Source organism: Myripristis murdjan, chromosome 5 (assembly GCF_902150065.1).
Source record: "Myripristis murdjan chromosome 5, fMyrMur1.1, whole genome shotgun sequence".
Taxonomy (NCBI): domain Eukaryota; kingdom Metazoa; phylum Chordata; class Actinopteri; order Holocentriformes; family Holocentridae; genus Myripristis; species Myripristis murdjan.
Window position 1 is genome coordinate 3,925,066 of NC_043984.1, and position 25,911 is coordinate 3,950,976.

The window sequence follows — 25,911 nt, forward strand, 5'->3', positions numbered from 1 at the left end:
AGTTTGGCTAAGTCATTAGTAACTATCACCAGTGCACAACAAAATGATGACACCAGACGTCATTTTAGGGTTATATACTGTATAATTCATTTATATCATCCATTATTGCCATGTGACCTGCTTCTGTATGCAGTCCAGTGCATCAGACCTCAGAGTAAAAAAAAAAAAAAAAAACAGTTTCAATTTGATATTTACAATGCACAAACATATAAAAAAGTAAGAAAACAAATAGTGGCTTTGCCATCAGGTGTAACAGCTAGGGCAGCTCTTCTCAGCCTCAGTGGGGACCAAATGAATGTTCAGTCACACTCATCAGTCTGTCATATCACATATAGTCTTAGAGCTGTGCTGCCTTATAGGCACAAACAAATTAAAAAAAACAAAAAAAAAAACAAAAAAAAACCTTGAAACACATGATAAAAGTAGCAAGTATAAAATATGGTGATTGACAAAAATACCCCTTTCAAAAATGCTTTACATATTACATAAGTGCCAACACTGTATTAAAATAAAAAGGTTTTATAGGTGCAATGTGTATTACATAGGTTTAAAAGCCTCCATGCAACACCTCATGTGATTTAAAAGTAAGTGATACTACATTTGTGCAGAAGGGGGAAAACGGTGTCAGTTGTCACTTATGTTATGTTATATTCCAGTGTCCAGGGTCTTAAACCGCTGCTTTTTAGCTTTGCTTCTTTTCAGGCTCTTGCGCAGCATTGGGGCCTGTAGCCTGCTGGAGCTCTCATCCCACTCGTAGCAGTGGTTTACACGGGCACAGCTCAGCGGGCACGCCAGCTCAACCTGGGACTCTGTGTAGTGTTCAAGCAGCTCAGCTATGGAACTGAATTCAGTCTTGTATTTCTAGGGTGAAGAAAAATCAGGGGAGAAAAATGGAACAACACTTAAAGCAGCAAAGTGATGAACACAGTTTAAAAGCACAGTTTGTAAAAAGTGAACAGTGTGTAAAGGCCCACTAACCATGATCAGTGAAGGGTTTTAGTATCCCATGAGGGTCTAATTATTGTTTCAGGGGCAGTGGAAGAATTAAAAAAAATGGAATGCAAATGGAAGAATTGAAAGACACTGAACATATGTGTCAATTGCCTTCAATATTAAAGGTATCAGTCTTCAAAAGCCTACTTACACTGACCTCAATTTCTAAAGTGATTTATTTTAATCATATAATTAGCAGAAGAGTGAATTAAGCATTTGTAAAGAGGGAAATATAATTTCTCAGCAAAAGCATTTCATTTGTAATTCAGAAGCTGTTGCATCTGATGCAAAAGTAAGTCAATACAAAAAAATCACATAAGGCAGAAAACTTGCAGTACTGCCATCTAGGGTTTCAAACTTTCGGGCATGTTGCCGTTGTGGCCAAACCCTGTCAGTGATGCAACAGCAGGCACTTTGTATTTGACAGCTGCTAGAAATACCTGCTGCTGCATCGCTGTTGGGGTGTTTCTAGAACTGCAACATGCCTGAAAGTTTCAACACCTAGAGGGTGATGCAGAAGGTTTAAGCTAGTGTTGACTCCCTCTTCTGGTGAAAGTTAACTTGACAGAATAAAGTCGAAATGTACTGTCTCCAAATGATCAATTATTTACAACGTTCAAGCTGATCTAACAAGTTACCTCCAGCAGGAATTTCCCCTTACGGGTGTTTTCAATCAGATGGGTGACTAGGCCAGAGGGGAAGCGGATGATGAGAGAGCCACAGTTGGGTTTCTTGGGATGGGGGCACAGGAGGTAGGATCCCAGGACGTCCTCTGCAAGCAGGGAGGAGCTGCTGTCACTGCAATACAGAGCACAGTCCCTTAGAACGGCGGTCCCCAGAGCGTCTCATGTCCAGCAACTACACATAGATGCACTTAGGAGCCACAGACCCCTAACTGAGAAGACTTTGTCCTAACAGCCAACATCTGAGAAAAGTTTTGTTGTTAGATATTACTTATTAAATGTTATACTGTGGTGAGACACTAGGGCCTATGAAAACTCAGCAATCATGCTTCTACTTATGTTCTTCATTTTGTTAGGGGACACCTGAGATGTTCTCAGCAACTCCCTTGGGAACAAGTGCCTTACAAAGCCTGCTGATGTGTTGAAGCTGCTGTGATCAAGGTAACATCAAGGCAAAGGGGATGGATCTGTGGCTGGTAAGATACACTGTATGGACAAAAGTATTGGGCCACCTCCACATTCCACCAGCAGGAGCTTTTCTGACATCCCATTCTAAATTCATAGGCATTAACATGGAGTTGGTCCCCCTTTGCAGCTAGAACAGCTTCCACTCTTCTGTGAAGGCTTTCTATCAGATGTTGGAGTGTGTCTGTGGGAATTTCTGCCCGTTCATCCAGAAGAGCATTTGTGAGGTCAGACACTGATGTTGGACCAGAGGGCCTGGCTCACACTCTCTGTTCTAGTTCATCCCAAAGGTGTTGGATGGGGTTGAGGTCAGGGCCAGTCAAGTTCTTCCACACCAAACTCAGCCAGCAACGGCTTTATGGAGCTGCTTTGTGCACTGGGGCTCAGTCATGCTGGGACAGAAAAGGGCCTTCCCCAAACTGGTCCCACAAAGCTGGAAGCAGAGAATTGTCCAAAATGTCTTGGTACACTGAGGCATTAAGATTTCCCTTGACTGGGACTAAGGGGCTGAGGCGACCCCAGAAAAACCAGAGGTGTGGCCCAATACTTGTGTCCATATAGTGCATGTCTGAGGTAGGAGTGGAACTCACGTTGCGATACCAGCCCAGCACCACACTGCCTGAGCCAATGCTTCTTCTGTTTCGGCCAAGCTGGGAGCCCGGGCTCTCTTCACCGACGTTTTGTCCTGCTCCTTTCCTGCTTCACAAATAAGAGGAAAAGAATACAGGAGTTCTTAGATTATCTTGTTCTAAGAGCCTTGTTTGCTTTGGAAACATACAGTGCAGTCCCACCTCAAATAGAATGTGAGCGAATGAAGGGTTTCAACAGTGGTATGATCAAAACAAGTGCTGATGAAGTAACCCATAAAACCCAAGCTCATGTGCTAACATGTTCAAGACAAACATCAAATGAAGATCAGTGTGAGACTCTGAAAAGAAGCTTAAAGAACATGTATCATGACCCATGTGAGACTATAATTCGTGCCTTGGCCTTCACTTACATACTGACACCACAACACACGGTGAGTGAGTGCCCATCACCTAACACTGAAGGTTTGCATTACCTAATAATCAACTCTTTGACTCTCGAGAGCGCTCTTTGAACACTCGGCCCACCTTGTGGTGCGTTCAGGCGCTCCTGAACATTGCGCTGTTTGAGCGGGGTGAAAGTGAAGGAGCGGTAAGCCCCGGAGCGCAGCACTTTGTTGCGGATGGCTTTCTTGCGCACCAGGGAGGGCGAGGAGGTGAAGACATCCTCTTGGCTGCTCTGCTGCTCTTCAGTGGACTTTGAATTTTTCTGCAGATTTGGAACAACATGTCATTAAGTAGTTCACTTGCGTATGCTTATGTGGTCAAAAATAAGACTGGCAGAGGTGCTGTTTTAGCTGAGTCATTCAGCAGCACTCGAAATCCTTGACTGTTTAAAGGCCCATTGACATCTGGAACAATAACTATAAAAGGTAAATAACAAATTGATTTTAAATGCTTTAAGCAAACAGAATCTGTTTCCCACTAAAAAGATTAAAAACCACTGGAATCCTGTAACTATATTTTAGGTACTTTTTTGATGTAGAGACAATTATAAAGCATTTTAACTAATCAAGTTCAAATTCTACACTGAATGTGGTGGCATAATTTGTTCATAACGGCAGTCACTCACTACAAACACAATGCCAGGCCCTGCTGGGCAGAGGCTGGCTTCCTGAATATTATTTGGCTTAGACAGGTCGTCTTACAGGAAAAGAAAGGAGACCATTGAATTACCATTGGGTCATGCACTTGTAAATAAGAGCATTTCATTCTCCCGGCTCCTCACATTTTTGCAGCCTTTCTTAAATCCAAATTATGAACTGATTAGTTAGTCTGGACAGCAAAAAAAGCCAGAAACATAATCCTCCTCCTTTTGGTCTGAAAATAAGCATCACTGTAGCATCACTGTAGTGTAGTTAGTTATTATTCCAGATGCGAATGGGCCTCGAGACCAATGATATCAACAGGAATGGGTGAATACAGGGAGGTCCGAACCTTGGCTCCTGGTAGCAACCCTCGAAAGGGGGCCCTTCTGAAGGACACAAGGGCACTGACGCTGAGAGGGAAGCCGTGGTTGAGCAGTGAGGGGTTGCGACGGGGCAGGGCGCCAGCAGACTCCTCTTGGGCCTCCTCTGGGTGCTTGTCCAGGTAGTAGAGCTGGAAACACCTGCAGAGCAGCAGGTTCAGGAACTGGGCCTGAGGGAGAGGAAGCCCACGCAGAGCTGTGCTGTTAGATTCCACAACAGGGTGGATTACCCAAGATTTACCTTAATCGCTGCTATCATCATTATTTTATCAACCAAGGATTTAAGGCACACAACATCCTTTAAAAATATTCTCATTTAATGGGCCACTGAATAATCTTGGAGTTTTATTGAGCTCTACTGGCAACAAATGAAGTACAATATCATCAACAGGCCTGTATTTGGTATAAATTCTAATCAAACTGTCGAGCTGGCTGCTGGCTAATTAGAGCAGACATGCAATGGAAATCTGCAGGGGGGAGGTAATCATGATATCACAACACTAATAACAGTGCTTTGTCATTTGGCTGTTTGGCTTGAAAGCAAAATGTGGCTGTTCAGACGTTACGGGCCTGAAAGTGGGCTTTCAAATCTCAGCACTTGTCACACCCTGCAGATAGATTACGGTCAATTTCCGCAATGAGACAAGAACAACCTTCATTTTGTGCTTTTCATTAATAATAGTAACACTACTGCTGCAAATAGTGGTGAACTATTTTTCCAACAGAAATCTTCAATTAAAGAAATGAGGCAGCGGGGGAGGGCAGCGTGAGATAGTGGTCAACCGATGTGCGTTTTTCATTGGCCGATGCAGATATATGATGCTGATATTATCTTTTTAGGGATTTTATTGCAGCTGATACAATCCACCAATTTAATAAAAAAACTCAAAAATGAACCTCAAAATTGCTGCATTTATCAGCTGATCAGGTGGAGCACTAACATGGTGACAGGCTGCCGGCAGATATGTTTTTGTTTATCGGCCTCATGAGCACGGATATTGGCCGATGCCCACTATCTCAAAATGCCAGATATCTGCCTGAGTAATGGGTCGGCCAATTAATCGGTCTCTCTGGTGTGTGAGGAGGGGGGACTTCGATTTATAGACAGCTAGGCTGCAACACAGAAAGAGACGATGCTGACGAGCAGCGGCAGAAGGCATGAAGGACAGAGTGCTTACAGCTCTGGCGTGGCGAGCTTTAAAGAGATGGCAGTACAGCTGGGCATCAGGGCTGCCCGGGTTGTGGGAGACGAAGGCAAACTGGGCGTCGGAGGGACGGGCAGTGGACAGAGAGACTCTCCGCAGAGCATGAGCCATCAGAAGAGTCTACATATACACACACACAGGGAGGATAACAGGGTTCAAATCTGTGCCCACATTCCTTGCATCAAACTGATCTGTGTGCACATCCAGAAGTTTTCCATTAGGATCAAACCTCCATTCTTACCGTCTCATCCTCGTTGTACATTTTCACACCTTTGATGGAGAACTTCAGGGACACAGGCCTCCGCCGCCTGCATGTCTGATTGCACACAACCAAGATCTTAGACATTATGTTCTCCGTATCGCTGTAATGCCTCCTGCGATAGTGATATTTTTCAGTAACCTCGAATGATCGGCACTTACTCTGAGGGACTTCAGCTGGGTGTGCAGTTGCTCAATCTGGTCATCCAGACAGCGGTCATCCACAGGAAACGAGCCCACGTACTTCACAGTGAAGACAGAGGTTTAGGCAAAAACAACAGTGAAAAGGAAACTGACGCAAAATGTTTTGAATGCCCAGTGGATGGAATGAGTGACATGCTGAGTTACCTCGGCTGAGCGTGTCACCGTACTGTCCTCCCTGACTGGTGCCTCTCCCATGATGCCTGTTGATCTCTGTGAACCCAGACAAACAGGAAATCTAAGCTCTCTAAAGCACAGGCCAAGACAGGTTAACATCACCCAAGCCTTAAAAAAGGTATTTTATGGTAAGAAATAAGGCACTTTTGTCTAAAATTTAATCTAGGTCTACTAATTCAGTCAAATCCTTAAGAGAACATGTAATTCAGCAAACAATTTTGAAATATTCACTTTCTGTAAGGCAATAAACATTGTAAAGAAGCATTCTATAATGCAACAGGGAAATAAAAATACACTTAAAAAACAGTAAAAACGAGCGATTGAGTACCAAACACAAGAGGAGATGCCCACTGGAATATGCAAGAAGAGTGTGTGATTCTTCGTGAGGGAAACTTGGTGTGTGTGTGTCTCTTCCAGCTGATCAGATGTGAACCCAGCAGCTCCACCGTTTCCACGAGGCTGTGTCAAGTCGCGGAAGACATACTTTTACTTTTAGTACTGGAGAATCCAACTTTCCAAAGCTTGTCTCAGTTCTAGTGGAGCGAGGTATTCCGAACAGGAAGCAGCCGCAGGAATGAAAACATGACCGACACACGTGGATTAAAGCTGTTTCCTTGTGCCTATCACTCCATCGAGTGTCCGACCCTTGTTCCAGCACACCGGGCTCACTCCTCAGGTTAATATTAAAGCTTTGAAATCAGGGAACGCTCCGGATTGAAGCGTGACAGCCTCCTCGCCACCGCCGCCCTGGCCGCGTCCCTCGCAGTTTGCACAGATTTCTCAAATCATCTCCGGCTCGACGCGCCGAGAGGGAGACGCCCACCAGCTTACCTGCCGCTCCGCTCCGCGCCGCGTCCAGGTGCGCCGGGGCGGCTCCAGCACGGAACCCCACGGAACCACACGGTGCGTGTGCGTGTGCGCGCGTGTGCGTGTGTGTATGTGTAGGGGGGAGTACTGTCAACACGTACACGACTGAAAAGTGAGTTGGTGGAAGATAACACTGAGTCACATCGCCCCCCTCCTTCCCTGACATTTTTCCAGCTCGACATTCCTGGTCATTGCGCAACTCTGGTGACGTGTTTCTGACATGCAGCTCCAGACTGTGAGCCAGCAGGCCGCACTCAGCCCGACGGGAAAACAATACATGTTCACACGGGTCAAGTCACTTCAAGGCATTTTCTCATGCCACTTCATGGTAACCTTTGATCCCTGTAGCAACTTTTTGTGATTATTCCCAGGTTGTGCGGTGTGTGTGTGTGTGTAGTTACTGCAGGTCGTTTTCCTATAAGAGATTAACAGGATTTGGCACTCAGAGATTTAACTTCGTGAACAGTCACAGGCATTTCTTCCTGTTTGTCAGGGATGAGCTAGATTTTATTTTCTGTGGAAATACCTCTACAGGAAGACAGTTCTGTGCTAGTCAGTTTGATTGCACTAAGAATTTGTCCATGGTATTCAGTACTTGTGTTGGCCTTTGTGCCAGTTGGGCATGTGTGTGTTGACTGTGATTGAAGTATCTATTATATATATTCTGATGTATTAAAATATGAGCTACAGGTGTAAGATTGGTGTCTTTTTACCCAATGGAGGAATAATATCTTTAGTTACCTCTTTAGGGTACTGGCAATTATGCCTGTATTTAAATTCAGCGAAACTCAATGTTTGGAGCTTGTCCTGTCTAATCGTTAAACAGTTGTCCTGTTTTGTGGCCTGGATGTTTGTCTTCTTATTGTATCTTCTTTTAAACTGTGTTGCGTCATATGTGATGTGATGTTATATGTTGTATGTGTAATAATATGATTTTGTGTGATGAATGCGGACCCCAGGAAGAATAGCTATGTTTACATGCTAATGGGGATCCAAATAAACCTTGAAACCTTGAAATAATGCATTTATTGTGACTATACTGTTTTTTTTCTCTCAAAGCTTTTTTTTTTTTTGGTGCTGGAGCAACTTTTGCTGTAGGCAAAAGTAGTCCTCATTCTGCATCCTCATTCTAAACTTTATTACAGGGTCACTGTGAAGATATATCAGTTTTATCTTTGTAGTTCTTTTTTTCTATTAAAGACTTCAGTCACTGTCAATGACAATGAACAAGCACAAAAAAAGACAGAACAATCACATGTTTACAAATATAGCCATTTTATTAATGACTTGGAAAAAAGCTTAACAACACAAGGAGTACATGCATGCAGGGTATGTATGAGCGATTATCCTCCTTTTTTCTTATTCACAACACACAATTCTTACAGCTTGGTACTGAATTAGAGCTGTGAGGAAATCAATGTGTTTACTTTTGACTCACAAAGAAAGACTTTTTCTCCAATACAACATTGTATTGGTTTGAAATGAATACTACGTAGTGTGTGCTTCCTCTTTAACGTCCATTACGTCCTAAGGTGTTCAGTCTGTATTTTGGGTAACAGAACATTCTGAGGCCTATACTCTGTGGCCATAAATTTATTGTTTAACTGTTTCAGAACACAGGAAAAGGGTCTTTTAAAAATATGTGACTTAATATAATATCAGTTTGAGCATCTCAAGTTTCAATTTAAACTGGACAGTCATCGTCCAGCCCACCCAAGACACGTTATATTGTATTTGATAGTAGGAATGTGTGCTAAAGAGTGGGTACAAGATATAAAAAAATAATGAAAATAAAAACAGATGTCACTACATGGCTCTAGTTACATTATATTGGATCTATGCTATGCTTTACCAAGAAGAACATGAGAAGGGAATAAAGAGTTGTGATCAATAAAAACCAGTTCTCAACCCCGGCAGTTTCTCACACTCCTGTTTTAGTTTTTAAAACGGCAACATTGACTGAACTGCTCTACACAATGTATTTAAAAGGAAAATGAACTTCAGATGCCCTTAATGTACAGTAAACTTGCTTAACCGATAGGAGAACATCCCTATCCTACAAAAAAATCTACCGCCCCCTCAGAAAGAGAGAAAACAATGACATAAAAGAGAGCACTGAGACAAAGTGGCAGAGTGCTGCCTTCTTCAGAGCCTTGTTCATGGTGGGCGCCACCTGGCTCAGTTTTTCCCTCTCTTGGACTTGCGTGTAGACGGCTTGGTCTTCACCTCCTTTTTGGCTCTGGGCTCCTCGGGCTCAGGGGATGACTCTTTAGGTGCAGGTCGCTTGGACCCACTTTTAGTCAGCTTTTTAACAGCTGGTGTTTTGGGCTTCTTTGCAGGAGCTGCTCTCTTGACAGGCGTGGCTTTAGCCGGTGATGCGGATTGCTTCTTAGAGGCCGTCTCTGCAGCCTTCTTTGCCTTGGCCTTTGAGCTCTTACCTCGAGACACCACTTTCTTGGCTGGAGCTTTCTTCGCCAGGGTAGTTCTCTTGCGCTTAGCTTTTGACTGACCGGTGCCTTGTGATCTCTCACTTGGTAGAGATCGGCGTCCTTTGGGTGGAGGCCTCTTCTGAGCTCTCCTAGGAAGCAGCATAGAACAGGCACACTGTTACTTGTGGGATATTTCAAATGCCTGTAATAGGGAGACTCACTGCACACAACAGTGCCTGAAAGATACTAATTTCAAATTAAAACACGTTTCAAACGCACCGCTTAGGGGGAGGTGGTTCATCATCTGACTCTTCCTCCTCGTCAGAAGACTCAACTGTTCGCCTCCGCTTGACTACATCCACCTTTTTCTTTGGTGGTGCTATGACCCTGTCAGGGTATAGGGTGGCTGGGCTGTGGGAAAAAAACAGTAAAAGAAGACTTCATGTCAAAACATGTCTATCAGCTCAGAAAAATTAATTAATTAATTAATTAATAAATGAATACATTTTCCTTAGGACATTTGTTTGGGAATGTTGTCAAGTTAAGTTTTACATTAAACACATTGGTTTCAATAGTCACCTGTGCAGGACTGGTGAGGTGGCTGCAGCAAGTATGTGTGTGTACATTGCATAAGCAAGGGGTATTCAATCTGGGAATAGGAATTTCAAGTCAATTAGAAGTTTATTACTATTAGATAAAAACAGAGTACTCAAATATTTGTTTTAAAAATGACAGCATGAGAAAAAAAGAGCATGTAAAAGGTGTGTCATTTAGACATTCCTTTATAAATAGAGCCAACAAAAGCTGTGCTTACTTCCTTTTTATATGGAGACTAATACTTGGCTGTTAAATATTAGGCTTTACACGATCAGGATTTTTGGGGCCGATCACCGATCAGTGAGTTTAAGTAAACCGATCACCGATCCGATCACGAGGGAGCAATATGTCTATTTAAATAACTTGTTTATTTACTGTATTTACTTATGTACCGTTTACTGAGTATCAACAAAAATATTCTCAAGCGTTTTTGCCAATGTTTAACAATCTTTTCTATGACAATAGCTTGAGTTTTATCTCAGACACTTTGAAGAAGTCCCACACCAACAACGTGTTTGTTTGAATCAGACAGCGAATGATTCAAGATTCAAAAACTTTATTGTCCATCACATAGTCACAGGGCTCAAAACTAACATGGTGGTGGTGTGGAACCTCTTCGGAGTAAATGAGACAGATAAAACAATGCAACGGGAGCATCTAAAAGTTTCAACACGACAATGATGTCATTGATCGGATCGGCGAATTAAAACTATGAATTAAGATTACAGCCGATCACACAAATTGCATAAAATGCAAAGTATCGGCCGATCCGATATAGCTGATCAGATAAGTGGAAAGCCTATTAAATATCATAACAGTAGCAGGCACCTGCTGCCATGGTGCATTTCACTGACAAGGAGAGGTAGGCTCAGGTTATCTCAGGAAGGCTACAGTGCCACCCTGTGGATTCAGTTGGAACTGCAAGATTCAGTTGGATGAGTGGAAATTTTCTCTATTCTGTCTCTGTCGAGCCAAATTGGTGTTTGCTTTGTGAAGTTCAAGTAGTATTTTACAGCTTGAGTAGCTGGTTACTTAACAAGCACTCACTCCCATCCCCAAATCAACCATATTCTATAAAGGGCTGAGGGGATACAGGTTTTCATCTCAACCAGGCACTGCACCAGGAGATTTCACTGATAAGCACACCACAACCAGAGTGGAGCAACCTATCAGTAAATTTACCTGCAATAGCCTTTGGTTAAAACAAAAACCTGCACACACTTGGCCCTCCATGGCACATGGTTCAATACTCCTACCACATACAAATAACCTTTTGCTGCACATGCACACACACAGAGCCCAAAACAGGTAACTACTGATGCTGAAATGAGATAAAACAAAGAAAATGGCTAATGATATTTGAATCTCCGATTTGTAATCAATGATCCTTTATGGGAAGTTAAGTGTGGGGCTTCTCACTAAAGTTTAACTGCAAAGCCTGGCACAAAACTCCAACATGACAGCTGCATCCTCATTTCTCCAAGCAGTTAATGAGAAGCTTCTCTCTGGACATGATGCTCCAGTTTTTGCAGGTTACTGTGCTGTTAAGCAGTGGGAAAAGAGGAGGAAGGAAAACCTTATCCTCTGCTATACTGAATATAGACAAAGGATGTGTGTAAGTGCCATGCTGCTCAATATAATTTCCCATTGCCCACTGTAACAGCAGTGATGAGATCTTGCTATGACAGGAAGAAACTGGCTAAGGTGATGAAAATAGGGAAATTATCTCTTCCTATATTCCCAGAATGAAAGTTAGCTTACTGTCACATAAGGAGACAAGCCATATAGAGCACCCACTCTGTGGTGCTCCAATGCAAAGGGACAGAGGTGCACAGGTTATGCTACATGCTCCCATGTGAAACCAACTGGGGCCTCTGATCACCATCCCAAGATTCCCACTTGGAAACATCTTCTCCCTAAGAAGACCAGTTTCAGTCTAGTCTGACAGACAAAGGCTATGAGGCAGCCACTCTTTCTGTCTGGACCCTGAATGCATCCTTCTTCCAAATGGCAGAGCTAGAGGAAGAAGTGATTGGAAGCTTGGATGCCAAATTAAGGGGAAAGAGCTGCATTTTAACTGCCCACTGCCTTTATCACCACAAGATGGTGATCCAGGCCAGGGGCTTGAATGTCCTGCAAGAAAGAGTTTGGTAGCTAATCAACCTGTCCAACAGATAAAGGGAAGATCCATTCATCAGATTTGGTTAAGCTGTGGCATACCCTGCTCTTGGTTACAGTATGTCAAAGGTTCCCAAAGCAGAGCTGGCTCCAAAGTTTCACTCAGTGCCCCAAATCTCAAGGACCTGAAGCCAGCAACCAATTCTGGTCCCTAGGAGGGTCAGCAGGTTCCATCCTGTCAGGGTGTAAGGAGGAAGAAGCTGGCTATTTGACACACCAAACCACAGGAGTCAAAGGAGGGTTTGCACGTGTCCTCTCACCTGCTCTGTCCCCTGCCCAGGCTGTGTTCATAGGCATGGATGTGTTCGCTGCAGCGTGCATGGCAGGGGCTGGCTCCAGCAGAGCCAGAGCCCTCAGGGCGCAGAGAAAGGGTTCCACAGAGGTCTCCTCTGGACCAACTTAGCTCACATGACAACAGTTGGGAGGACACACATTCAGTACAGCGTGGCATCAGCCTATGAGGGTGCCATTAGCCACTGGCAAGCCAGGAGTCTTTCAAAGGAAGGACTGGCATGTGCAAAATCATACTGGTGTTAAAAACTGTAGCCAAGATTTACACACAGCAATTCGCTATTGCTCCACCTCAATTCAAGGGCATAATTTATTTTCAGGTTTGAGGGAAGTCAACCCATATGTTACAAGAGATCAATTCTCTGATGGAAAGAGGGGACTAGTTTCCCCTCACAAAGGCCTGGATGGGTTTTATTTTGTAATCCCAAAGAAGAGAGGTCAAGAAATCTCAGCTATTCTGGATCTCAGGGCCTCAAAGCGACACCTTAAGAAATACAAATTCAGAACGCTGATATACATGTCGTTTCTGTGTTTTGTGCACAAAGATTGGTTGATTGGTTAGTTGAACCAAAAAGTTGTGTGTTTTCAAATCCCTGTGTAACCAACACAGGGATTTGGTAAGGTAAGATTTGCTCTCCAGGGGATATCAGCCCACGGGTGCTTGTAAAATGTACCAGAAAGCTTAAGCCCTAATGAGAGAGGAAAGGTGCAAGCATGGTCACATCAGTTTCCTTGATTCCTTTAGTGGCGGTGTGCCACCATGGCAAGGAACTTACCACCACTGCAAGAACAAATCCAAATGTTATTGAAAAGATTATTAAATTATGATTAAAACTATACATACCACCTTGCAGTTGTAGGCCTCCGCCAACCAGCTAAGCAGTCAAATTGCAGTTTACATCCATGTTTGTCCAGACTCATAATATTTATATTGAAGAGTTTGAAGTAATTTAATAAAAAGTATTCAGTGTATTTTTGGTGAAATGGAAGTTATGATTATATTGACCTATGAGTCCAGTGAATAATTTGCGGTGAGAAACATGCTGTCTTCACTTAGAGACGATTTTTACAGAGTCCAGAGGACTGATGGAGAGCTTCATCATGGTGCAACAATGATCACCTGAAGCTCAATATCAGCAAAACCAAGCATTTGTGTGAAAGTTTGTCATAATTAGTGTATGAATTTTTTAAAATTATGGTGAGAAATATGTTTACCTTTGATCTCTGACCACCAGAATCAAAACAGTTTATCCTTGACTCCAAGTGGACATTTGTGCCACATGTAGTGAAATTCCCTTTATGTGTTCCTGAGATATTGTGTTCACAAGAATGGGATGAACGTGAGGTCACACTGACATTGACTAATCTGTTATTCTTTGGTTCAAGTGGACATTTGTACCAAATGTGTCAGATATGAAGAATTCCCTTTAGGCGTTTCTGAGATATCCAATTTACAAGAATGGGACCTACATACTGACAACCAGAAAACGTGATGCCACTGGCCAGGGCTGTTACTGGGGCGGAGGCATAACAGCATCTTCAGCACCAACTCTCAACTGAAGCATAAGTTGGACCAAAAAAGCAGCAGATATCTGGCAAAACCTGAATTAGCGCCCAAAGTACCACAGCTGCATAAAATTATAGTTAACACTGGCCATATACACAGATAACTGGCTCAAAGCAGCCTCCACACCACAGGATCCAATCCAATCCAATCCAATCCAATCCAATCCACAGGAGAAAGCAGCCTACATGAAAATGCTTGAAAAGTATACAGCGTGGACTTCAGGATAAAGCTGATATAGAGTTTAATATCCATTCATACGTTTATCTCTGGACTCAAGCCAGTCACGAGTGCCTCTCACACGGGAGAGGATGCCAACCCTGTGGGCATGTCTGAGGCGTTTCTGCAGGGAAGAACTGAACTGATCTCACCCACACTGTGTGAGAGACGACTGTGGCTGATGACATCTGCTCTAGTGGTTGTTCCACAACACCACAGGCACCAAAGGTCCTCTGCAACATGTCCAGTGTCACGACGTCATTAGAGGAGCCCTGGGTTCCTAGTACAGGGAATTCCACTTGGAATAACCCTAGTCAGGAAGGTGATCAACATTAACGTAACTCTGACAGGGTGGGGAGGACGTATGGAGGCAGGGCAGTAGGTGGCTGGAGCACTCGACCAGGGTGTTGTTGAGCTGCAGCAGCAGCAGCCCCCCCACACCAACTTTTTCCATTGTAAATAATGGTAAATACTGGAGGTTTATTCCCCAAATGAGGGTAATGTACCTGGGGTAGTAGGGGAATGACAGCTGATAGGTCCCGTTGAGGCCATTCCCAGTGATCTGCTCCATCCATCCAAGCATTTTGCACTTTGTCAGGGTCCTCCTCAGAGTAGCCACTAAGCGGGAAAAAATGAAGTTTCATTTCAAAACATAATTTTGAACACAAAAAATTACCTAATTATTAAAAATTAATTAAAAATGACCTAATCATTAAATATCTCCAATACATATGATCCAGACTGAAAAGGCATGATTGCCTCACAACAAAACACTTAACTACTATCCTCCGAAAGAACTGTTTGAATTTTCTTCAAACAAGTTATTTTGCATTGGCACAAAGTGTGGCCAGCTTTTTGGATGACCCGCCACAGTCTGGTGGATGCTCAAATTGAACCAGCCACTCACATTTCCTGCCAGACACGTTCTGTTAAGAGGTAAGGGGGTGTAATGTCTAAATAACAAAATTTAATGCTCATCAATTGTATCACCATACCAATTAAAATATATACAATTATATACAAAAATGTTAATATAACTCAAATTACACTCTCTCTCACTGAATAATCTTGTGTGTCCTTGTCATGTTGTTTAATTTTTAGTTACTCCTGGCCTTTGTTTTACAAAGTCTACGTGTCACCACCTCACCCACAATACGTGAATTTGTTTCAACTTGTGAGTGGAGTAACGATATGGAATTCTTTCATAAGGAATAACCTCTGAGGCATTGTTTGGATCCTAGCCAGACCATATGGTGAAGTCTCGAGAGGCTAAGCAGGAAAAAATTCAACACTGAAATGCACTGTAATGTTTCGTCATTCCTTTGCAACAGGTTTTTTAATATTTTAAAACCAAATACTGCTTTTTGATTATTGCTTAAAGACCAAGCAATGAAAAATTCATCATGAACAGATTAAATTGCACTGGTCACTAATATTTCAGACACAGGCACAAATTAGGCCTACATCACACTGGCAGTGCCATTTGCTTGGTTTCTTGTGGAACCTGCTGCCTTGAAGACGGGACTGATCCTGTCTTTTGGCATTTTGGCTTTTTACAGCATAACTCTGATGTTTGAGCATCATTTTCTCTGTGTGCCTCTTGGTTTTTATGTGCTGCTCTGGACACTCAGCCACCACTCCCATACCTGATAAGTTCACTGCCCTGCACGCACAAATTCTTTTAAATATGCACAATATTGACTTGCCATATTCTTTCCCTGACTGAGATCTACACAATTTTGACATTTGACTCACTACAACAGTTCTTTCTAGCCAGTCCCACTGAAATTTGTTCTTTGTCTACAGCCCGCACTGTCTCTCCCTTTTAGTTCAATAGTTTTGTACAAAACTGATTTCTTACTGACTGCATTGACCCACACCCCCAAAGCAAATGTTCACAAATCACAAGAATGGTAATTTTGGTTGCAATATTAGCAGATTTCCAGTCATATAACTAAACAAGATGGAGAGAATGGGGTCTTACCTAAGCGGTATTCCTTAGTATCCTTGTTGGAATCAATTAAGTATTTGCGTAGTGTGGTGGTGCTGCAGGTTTTAGGCTCATTCATGGCTGTAATTGCAGCAGTGATGGCGTCCTCCAAGTCCCCTCCTTTCAGCAGTACCTTATTACCAGTACCCTTCAGCTGTGACACAGAAAGTTGGCCTACAATTATTCTAAGGATATATACTTGTTGTCTGAGTTCTCTGTATTAGGCCATAGGCACATTAAAGGATCAAATGCATCAGGAAATCTTATATTTGCTGAGCCACTGAATCCCATCTTCCATCAAAATAATGCCTAAAATAACACCTGATGATGAGACATATATGTTTAGTGTCAAACACTGGCTATTTAACAGGCAGAAGCAGAACATCTAATCAGAATGCCTTCTGGGTGCCTTCCCATGGAAGTGCACTGGACACAGGGACGAGACTGGGACGAGACCCCAGGGCAGACCCAGGACTACATATTCCAGCTGGCCTGGAGCACACTGGGAGCCCCGAGGAGGAGTGGGCAGACATGGCCAAGGGAAAGGACATCTGGGCTGCCCTCCTGAGCCTACCACCACTGTGACCCTATGCATCGGAAAATGGATGGAATACTGTTCTTAAAAAAGTTTTACCTGGAAAGTCCCACTGGCTCCTTTCCCAGTGATTCGCTCCAGCTGACCTTTCTCCACTGCCTTCAACAGGGTTTCCTTCAGGAGCTCAGGCCTGAGGATGCAAACGGCACATCAATAATATGATGTAATATATGTAATGTAATATATAATGCCAGCCAACAACAAAATTTGCACACCATTTATGATTCATATTCTCCACAGAGCAACGTTATGATTATTGAATTGCTTTTCTGAAGTTGGGGTCAAAGACCAAAGTTAATCAAAGCTTCCTGGCCATTAGGAAAGCCCTGCTTGACGAGCTTCTGCTGGCAGCGTCATCTTTTAAATCACTTATTTTTACAGGTTTCTATATAACCGTTTTTTCCCCACACAGTATCATTGTAGAATATTTTTCCATATGCAATACTGTTTTCAAATAACTGTAATTATACGAGCTAAGACAATAAAATATACCTATGTTCAATGTCAAGATGGGGAAAATGCTGCTCCAGATATTTCTTTATCAGGATGTAAGAGGCCTCTTTGGGCTCACAGAGCCGAGTGATGATAAGGGGCAGAGCATCTCCCAGGGTCTCAGTCTTCAATCCAGGAGCCACCGCAATTTTCTAAAACACCATGTCAGTAACAGAGATACTAATTACAACCAAACATTCCTGTCTCATGGGGGAAAATGTGAAAAGATAACAGTTTGCATTACTGACCAAGTTGCTCTGCAAAGATCAGATCTGTTTAACTATGATTTGTGAAACAAAGTGGCCTAGTGTTGTGCACTTCTGGTCAATACTGTAGTCCTAAGGTGAATCTTAATCAAAGTGGCTTAAGAATAGGGTTGCAAAATTCTGGGAATTTTCAAAGTAGGAAACTTTCCATGGGAATTACAGGGGAATACATGGGAATTAACAGGGATATATGGAAATTAACAGGAATAAACTGGAAATTTGTAAAACTGCAGGTTAGCCTGTAACAGGGAAGTTAAATGTAGCTAGAAAAAAATATCTTGCAGCATTATCTTGGTTAAAACACCAAGATTTAAGGCAAATTCAATTGAATTACTACCTTGCACAATGGAGAGGGGGATGGGGAATATGTCAGTGTTCAGTGAAATAATCTATTTAAGTTTCAAATTTGTATTAGTATACACGCATGTCTGCTTACGACAAAACAAAATGTTTATATTTATTTTTGTTTATGATACAGTTTGTATAAATTACAAGTTACAATTACAATTACAAAATTCCCCATCTTAACTTCCCATGGAAAGTTTCCGGAAATTTACCGTCAATTTTCTGCCCCTTTGCAACCCTACTTAAATATCATATCAGTAAGTCAGTCTCCACCTTCTCATCACAAATCCCATCATTCTTCCAATCTAGTGTAGTCTCACAGGACCCCCGATTCCTGATCTGAGCAACCCAACTAAAACGCATGTACCAGTACTGCCCTGCTGAACGTCCCATATAAATCAGCTCTCTAGTCTCTAATCCCAGCCACAGTGTAACATACCTTAGCTGAAGTGGGTTGCTTTCCAATGACAAATCTGCCAGCAAGGCCTTTACCCTTGAGCTATGTGAGAGAGAGGGGAACAAAGCAGAGAATAAGCAATCACTTCTTCACGATGTCTTTTAATTTAAAGGGATGGTAAACTGTGTTGAAAACAGATTTTATCATGTAGTATTATTCTTGAGTACTATGTCCATCACAGGAGTGTTGATGTGAAAAGTCCAAGACCGATGCTACCTCTGGCTAAAGCTCCACATCAGGGGTGAGAGGAATAAAAGCTGAATTCATATTCTGATCGGATTCACTCCTGTTTCCACTCCTACATGTGAAAGTAACTTTTAATCCCCAGGAAAAATCAGCTGATAGGCCTCTTGCCTAGAAAGGACTCCAGAGTTTCAGTTCAATGACTTTTTCTACATTTGATGACAACAAAACAAAATGAATGAAAAAAATACATATTTTAGTTTACCATCCCTTTAAGGATAATTTTCATGACCAGTATTTGTCAGCATCTAGCAACTATTGTTTCTACCTCCCAGACTTGAGACAAAACTTACACATCGATATTTATCTTTATCTATTTATCTTTATATCTATTTATCTATACAGATAGTTACAGATACAGATATATAGATAGTTAAATACTGAAAACACACACACACAATCTTTGTTATTTTTTAAAGATTTTTGGGGCATTTCTGTGATAACTGACAGTCACAGTATAGAGAGACAGGAAAGGCAGGGGAGAGAGAGGAGATGACATGGAGCAAAAAGCCTGAGGTTGAACCTGAACCCAGGACGCTGCGATCAGCACTCAGCCCTAACACATGGTACACGCTCTTATCCAGTGAGCTACTGGGGCGCCCCCAACACACATTATCTTTTACCTGTTTAAGTGTGCCCTTCTCCACGTGTTTCTTCAGGGCTTTCTTAATGAGGAATTTCCTCTTGTCCAAATCCAGGCCTGGGTATTTCTTTGCGATGTATTTCATGAAAGTCTTGGATGACACCCCACCCTTTTCCTCGCAGGACTGCAACATGAGTGAACGTGAACTTTAAGTACTGCACATGTAAGTCAAACAGCTTTGTCTGAAAGCAGTACTTCAACACAACCAGCATGACTGGCTGAGCACTGGCATTGGCACATGAAGGTTTACACTCTATGACTAAGTTGATATAGTAGAACTAATATGGAAGGTGGATTCTAAATGCAAAGGAAAGTGTGGAAATCCCCTTTAAGTTTCTACATACCTGAATAGCCTCAAGGAGTATATTTTCCATCTTGAACTGAGTGCCTGCAAAATTGGTAACAGGAACCTTTTTGCTTGCAGTGACAGTAGCCCATGCTGGAATAGTCCTCTTCACCTTTTTGACTTTCGCTTTCTCTAACTTGAAGCCATCCTTCAGCCTGTCGTGGAAAAGGACCAAGGGACAAGTAATTGGGTTGTTTCTTTAAAGCGATATTTCACTATGATTGTTACACCCTTATCTTTATCACATCCTCACCTGAGAAGGAGAACATAGCAGTGTGTCGCGCATTGTCCAGCGGCGCAGTCCTTGCATTTTTCACTTTGTCCGTTTGTCACCGCAGGAAAAGCCGAACTGAAATTTCAAAACATCTGTCTTTACGACCATCATGGCAAATTGGACCCCATCTGCACTGGTATACTATCCTGAAAGGCTGTGGGGTGCAGCATTTTCCCCCTTCTGCTTATTATCACTTTGATTTACACTGAGTGCTCTGTCAAGGTCTGGGAAGAGAAAAGAAGGAGGAATAACTGATGTCACAAATTATTAACTGGGGTAGGTGGGACTATTTTAATGAGGCATATTTTTTAACCTCCTTTCTAGAGAAACAAGGAGCTTGTCAACAACTGCTCTACTTGATTACGAACGGCTAAATGGAGGACTTTCAGAAAACTGAATCTGAAACTTTTATTATACTTAAACTACAAGTATATTACAGTTACTTTCACATTTAAAGGAACGGGCCTCACAAAAATACTCTGCATGGGACAGTAGGTCAAAAACTGTAGTAAGAAGAGTGAACTGTTACAGGTGCTAGATACTGCTGCTCAGCCTGCTTCCTGTCTGAGTTCAGCTTTCAGGGATGGACAAAGCTGGTGAGCACTACAGTGAAACATCTGACTTCCATGACGCTCCCGGCCTCTCCTGCTCTACTCCTCCCAGACTGAGGACACGGGTACCGCTACATCAGCTGAAAGTGGGAATATGACAGTTCTCAGAGACGTGACAGGTCACATTTCTGAGAACTACAGCACCGCAACCATGAGAGGAACAGTCTAGTGTTATCCAGCAGAGGTAAGGATAATAAAAACATAAAAGTGCTATCAGAGTGAAATATCGCAATGTTCATTCACAGAGTTACAGACTAACTGCAGTGAAGGACTCACCCTTTCTTCTCGGGCTCCTCTTTCTTGTCTGCAGCTGCTTCGTCAGCTTTCTCTCCATTCTCTGCCGGCTCTCCTTCACCTTCTGCCTTTTCCTCCGTCTCCTTGGCTGCTGTGGCTGAGGACGCAGCCTGCTCCTCATCAGCCGAAGGAGAGTCCTCAGAGGTGGCGTCGTCCTCTGAGAGAAGAGCAATCATCATGTGTGATTTCTAAAAGCCTTGCACTCAAAATTAATAACTAACCACATCCTATTGTCCAGATGCTCACCTACTTACACATGAACAATTTGGCATTTGGTCAAGGGAAAGACATACACATTTGTCAAGTGGCCCTGGCCTTATAGGTCAAGTCAGTGAAATCTCTATGGCTTCTTTTAGGACTTAATGGTGGGGGATTTCAGGTGGGGATTCCTCATCTTTGCCGCGATTCAAAGTTTGGTGGTGCTGGGCTAGCTATGTTATAGGGCTAGGGGAAAAATTCACTAAGCACTGCTAGTCTTTTATGAATTTGGTAACTGATTTCTTTTATTACTGAAAAGGGAATAAATATTGCTCCAAACTTAGGCTAAATTTTGATGAGAGAAAACTGTCATTTTCAGAAGGGTCCCATGACCTCTGACCTCCAGATACCTGAATCAAAGTTTGAGCTATGGGTACCGATAGGTGTCCCCTTTGCAGACATGCCCACCTCATGCTAATCCCATGCAGTTTGGGCCACAAACCCTGCAGTCCAAATGTGTTCTTGTGGCCTGTTGTAAAATGGTGTGTTTGTGCAGACTGGGGCCTAAACAGTCTTGGAGTTGCATCAATCGGCTTTGACTGGAAAGCTGAGCCTCTTGTGGATTCAATGAGCCACATTTGATTCATGTGTGATGATGTTAGCCCCCATAGGAGCCATTTCATCATAGTGAGACCACTTTTTGAATCTTGACATCACTGTATAAAATGACCCATTGTGACCCTTAGGATAACCACAGCCTCATCAAACTTTACAGCCACAAAGTAGACAATAATTCAAAAACCAAAAATCACAATGAACTGTAGTATCGAATCGGCACCCGAGTATCATGTTAGTATCGAATCGGGAGATAAGCATATCGTCCCAGCCCTATAGTATGTTATACCCTTTTGACATAAAATCCCATTACCAACTTGTATATCCTGTGCTCTAAACTTTGCAACAACCCCTAGTAATTATTGGCTCAGCTCTCATCAACAGAGGTGAAGCATGTCACCTGCTAATGTGTAACTCTGGCAGGTGCAAAGATACAGGACATTTTAGATCCTAACCTCAGTGTATCTGCAATCTACACGACATGATAAATTCCCGATAAACCACCCTAGTTTGCATTGGACTTAGTGTACACAGTGATTCATGTAGTTGTAATGAGGGGCTGCTGAGATGGAATGGAACCTCAGAAAAAAAAATGCCGTGTCTCAGTCGGGTTGGAAGACTGTTCACAGCAGTCAGCCTGGTTAAATGTGCTGGCTGGGTGGGTTTTGTTATAGTAAACAGTTTCTTATGCTTTTTTTTTTTTTTTTTTTTTTAAATACACTACTCACAAAAAGTTGGGGATATTTGGCTTTCGGGTGAAATTTATGGAAAATATAAAAAGTTCACGCTACAGTGATATTATATCATGAAAGTAGGGCATTTAAGTAGAGGCATACACTGGTGATTTCCTCATCTCAAACAATTTCTTGAAACAAAAGCCAACAACAGTGGTGGATATACCACAACAAAAAATGTCAGTGTCAATAACTTGTCATGTGCCCTTGAGCATCAATTACAGCTTGACAACGACGTCTCATGCTGTTCACAAGTCGACTTATTGTCTGCTGAGGCATGGCATCCCACTCTTCTTGAAGGGCGGCCCTCAGGACATTGAGGTTCTGGGGTACAGAGCTCCGAGCCTCTACACGGCGACTCAGCTGATCCCATAGGTTTTCTATGGGATTCAGGTCTGGAGAAAGTGCAGGCCACTCCATTTGAGGTACCCCAGTCTCCAGCAGCCGTTCCCTAATGATACGACCTCGATGAGCTGGAGCATTGTCGTCCATGAAGATGAAGTTAGGCCTGTGTTGTTCATGCAGGGGCACAATGACTGGATTAATGATGTTATTCAGGTAGTATGGGCTTGTCACTGTACCATTCACAAAGTGTAGGGCAGTTCTGTACTGACTAGACACAACTGTCCACACAGTAACACCACCACCACCAAAGGCTCGTCTGGTGACAACAGTGGCTGATGCATAGTGCTCTCCTTGACGTCTCCAACATCGTTGGCGGCCATCATCTCTGCTCAACTTGAATCGGCTTTCATCAGAGAACAGCAGTGAGGCCCACTGGTCCCTCGTCCAGCGTAAATGCTGCCTGGCCCATGCAAGACGATGACACCTGTGCCTGGTGGTGTGGTCAGGTACCCTTGCAGGTCGTCTAGCACGCAGACCATGCTGATGTAAACGGTTTCGAATGGTCTGACGTGACACTTGGGTGCCTCTCACCTCCCTTAAACGTGCCTGGAGTTGAGTGGCATTCATCATCCGGTTCTGCAGGGCACTGTTCACAATGAAGCGGTCATCAGTGTGGGATGTGGCCAAAGGACGTCCACTTCTATGCCTTTCTGTGACTCTTCCAGTCTCTCTCTATCTCTGTTGGAACCTGCTGATGACACTCTGTGACACTCTAAGCTCAGTGGCCACTTCCGTCTGAGAACATCCTGTTTGACGCCTCGCAATGGCGAGGTGCTGCTGATCAATTGTTAGGTGTTGTCTTGGTCTCATGATGTCAAAATGTGAACAGCATGATGAGGAGGACTGTTTAAATACCAATTCTAATTGAACCAGGAAATTTATTGGTCAATTCATGGATCAAACACCTGATGTGAATTTTGCCGTTAAACTCCTTGTTAGAGAACAGCAACTTGTGCAAAAAGTACTCAAACATTGAACAGTTGGACATGTGCATTCAAAAGTTTACAGAAGGTCACATTAAGTTCACCTGTAAAGGTTATAATGCATTTTATGTTCATCCTGAAATTTCACCCGAAAGCCGAATATCCCTAACTTTTTGTGAGTAGTGTATATATATATAGCAGGTAGTCACAGGTATACAGTAAATAAAGTACAACACCCATTTGCTTAGTGTAAAGTAAGACACACCTGTGATGGATTCAACACACTATTTTGTGTCCTCTGTTGGTCTGAACAATATATTATCTAGATATGAACATGTCCAATATTAATATCTCAAAAGGCAATAATATCAAATTTAGACTTAGGGTTACTCTAAGACAGTGACTGGTCTGTTCTGATCAATAAAATATTTTGTGACCTAACTGCATTTTCCACATCCATTTGGTGTTACTATGCTGTTTTCTGAAGAATGCTTAATTTTCACTGATTCCACACTTAAAAAAATCTAAAAAGTGTGAACTCATGGTCATATCGTATTGCAATGAAAATATCTGGTATGAACTTTGGTCCATATGGTGCAGCCCCAGTGCTCTGCTTTGTTTAATTGCATTCATTAGACTTTTGCATTACATAACGCAGCTCTGTGACTGGTGGTGGATGTCAGTGAAGACCTCTGACGAGAGTTAAGTGATACAGAGCTGTGCTGAGAGCTGCTGCGGGGTGCTGTGTGGGTGCCAGGGCTGTGTGTGGACTCTGGATGGCCTGGTGTGGCAGGACAGCCTCACTGCTTTCAGAGAGCGGATGCTCGGCGGTCGTACCCCCGTCAGTCTCCCAGCTCACCTTTCTCTGCGGCGGCGGAGGCGGGGGCCTTCTCCTGGGGTGGAGTCGCTGCTGCACGGCGAATAGGCATCACACTAATTTACCTGAGTGAACAAATAACATACATGACTCCGGCGGTCCTGGCCGTGTGGTGCCCAAACACGGTGAAGAAACCGAGATAGTCGGAGCACTTCTCCACAGCCGAAAGAATGTCATTCATTTGGGCCTCAAAACTAGCGACAGGACTTGACTCATTTAAACCAAAAAAAAAAATGTCAGTTGCGCATGTATTTCGTGCACTGTTTCTCCTCCGACACGTACGTCTGCAACACTTACAGGCGTGAGCCACATGAGTAGCAAACATGTTCCAGCATTTTTTAAAAGTACGAAGACGTTACCACGAATAATTCTGCAAATTCGCCATTTTGTACGTTACTTCATACATACAGTAATGGCGTCGCACGGAACAGATAAAATTCATTTAGTTGCATTTAGGAGAAAAGAACGTAGCCCTGAGCTTTTCGACAAATGCATTCATGCAATGACACGTCTGCAATAGTAGGAGTTAACCTTACCTTGTACCTGCCGACAATTAACTAATATAAGGCTAGTTTGGCTATTTTTCTGCACGGTCCTTTATTTAGAATTCTCTATTTACGCGCCCCGCCCCTAAACGAGAGTTGACGTAGGAGCGTAAGAGTATGTCGCTGTTATTTCCATTTCCGGGAGAAAAAAAAAAACACTTCCGGAAATCTCTGTTGATGTTGTCCAGCTTTTCTACATTCAAGGCAAGAACAGAAAATAGTTTGAGATTTTTCTGTTCAAACGTCCCGAAGGGGTGTCAGACATTTATACTTTTGTGTTACCCTCACACTACTGAACCAGTGCTATTTAATCAAACAAAAGATACTCCGTCCATCAACTTTCACCCTGAATCAGTCCTTGTCTGGCATTGCAACCACTGGAAACAAAAATATGGATTTAAACCAGGTAAATACATGAGCACTATCCCATATTCAAGGACACGGTGCAACAGATTAGTGAGTAGAAGGCATAAATCAGTGTTTGTGGGTGTGAAGAGCTCCAAAAGTACAGGCTGCAGCGATGTGAGTCACCTCTGGACACACAACTGCCATTTCATTTCTAACTATAGGCCTTTTTTCTGGCTTTTCTGTGGGTGATCACGTCTCTGCTGCAGGGACCCAGAGTGACTGTGGGTGGACACCTGGAAATGTGGTCCGCTTTCACCACTAGGGGGACAAAGAGGATTAGGAGACACCTGACAAAAAGTAGTCCAAGTATGGTGAGATACAAGTAACACAAGTGAACATCGGTAAGGTAATGCAACCATTTCAAAGTCAAGGCAGGAAGGTGGTTTGATTCTTGTACTTAAGTGACCTCACGTCTTATATCTTATAACTTATGACGTCTTCCTGCTACTAGTCAGTGTAAATTAAAAT

At 42.9% G+C, this 25,911-nt stretch overlaps 2 protein-coding genes across 5 annotated transcripts; both read right to left on the bottom strand.

Moving 5' to 3' along the window:
- Positions 1-68: 68 nt before the first annotated feature.
- sh2d5 (SH2 domain containing 5) lies at positions 69-6,995 on the bottom strand. Of its 3 annotated transcripts, none has more exons than XM_030052308.1 (10): positions 6,389-6,995; positions 6,008-6,073; positions 5,822-5,902; positions 5,643-5,717; positions 5,375-5,521; positions 4,166-4,366; positions 3,257-3,437; positions 2,732-2,837; positions 1,632-1,791; positions 69-861 (listed from the first exon to the last, which is right to left on the bottom strand). In XM_030052308.1, exons 2-10 carry the CDS (start codon positions 6,056-6,058, stop codon positions 646-648), a joined length of 1,218 nt encoding a protein of 405 aa, XP_029908168.1. In that variant the 5' UTR covers positions 6,059-6,073; positions 6,389-6,995; the 3' UTR covers positions 69-645. The 3 variants fall into 3 exon arrangements, with proteins under 3 accessions (XP_029908168.1, XP_029908167.1, XP_029908169.1); XM_030052307.1 differs by having other exon boundaries at positions 6,366-6,995; XM_030052309.1 differs by lacking the exon at positions 6,389-6,995 and having other exon boundaries at positions 6,008-6,089.
- A 1,165-nt stretch (positions 6,996-8,160) lies between these two features.
- Positions 8,161-25,141, bottom strand: hp1bp3 (heterochromatin protein 1, binding protein 3). 2 transcript variants are annotated; one of them, XM_030052305.1, is made up of 13 exons: positions 25,027-25,141; positions 24,473-24,555; positions 20,721-20,895; positions 19,813-19,908; positions 19,558-19,714; positions 19,194-19,337; positions 18,310-18,369; positions 17,260-17,411; positions 16,807-16,897; positions 16,167-16,326; positions 14,689-14,800; positions 9,613-9,744; positions 8,161-9,482 (listed from the first exon to the last, which is right to left on the bottom strand). In XM_030052305.1, the coding sequence occupies exons 2-13, from the start codon at positions 24,540-24,542 to the stop codon at positions 9,083-9,085; spliced, it is 1,749 nt and encodes a 582-aa protein (XP_029908165.1). In that variant the 5' UTR covers positions 24,543-24,555; positions 25,027-25,141; the 3' UTR covers positions 8,161-9,082. The 2 variants fall into 2 exon arrangements, with proteins under 2 accessions (XP_029908165.1, XP_029908166.1); XM_030052306.1 differs by lacking the exon at positions 19,813-19,908.
- Between the last annotated feature and the right edge of the window lie 770 nt (positions 25,142-25,911).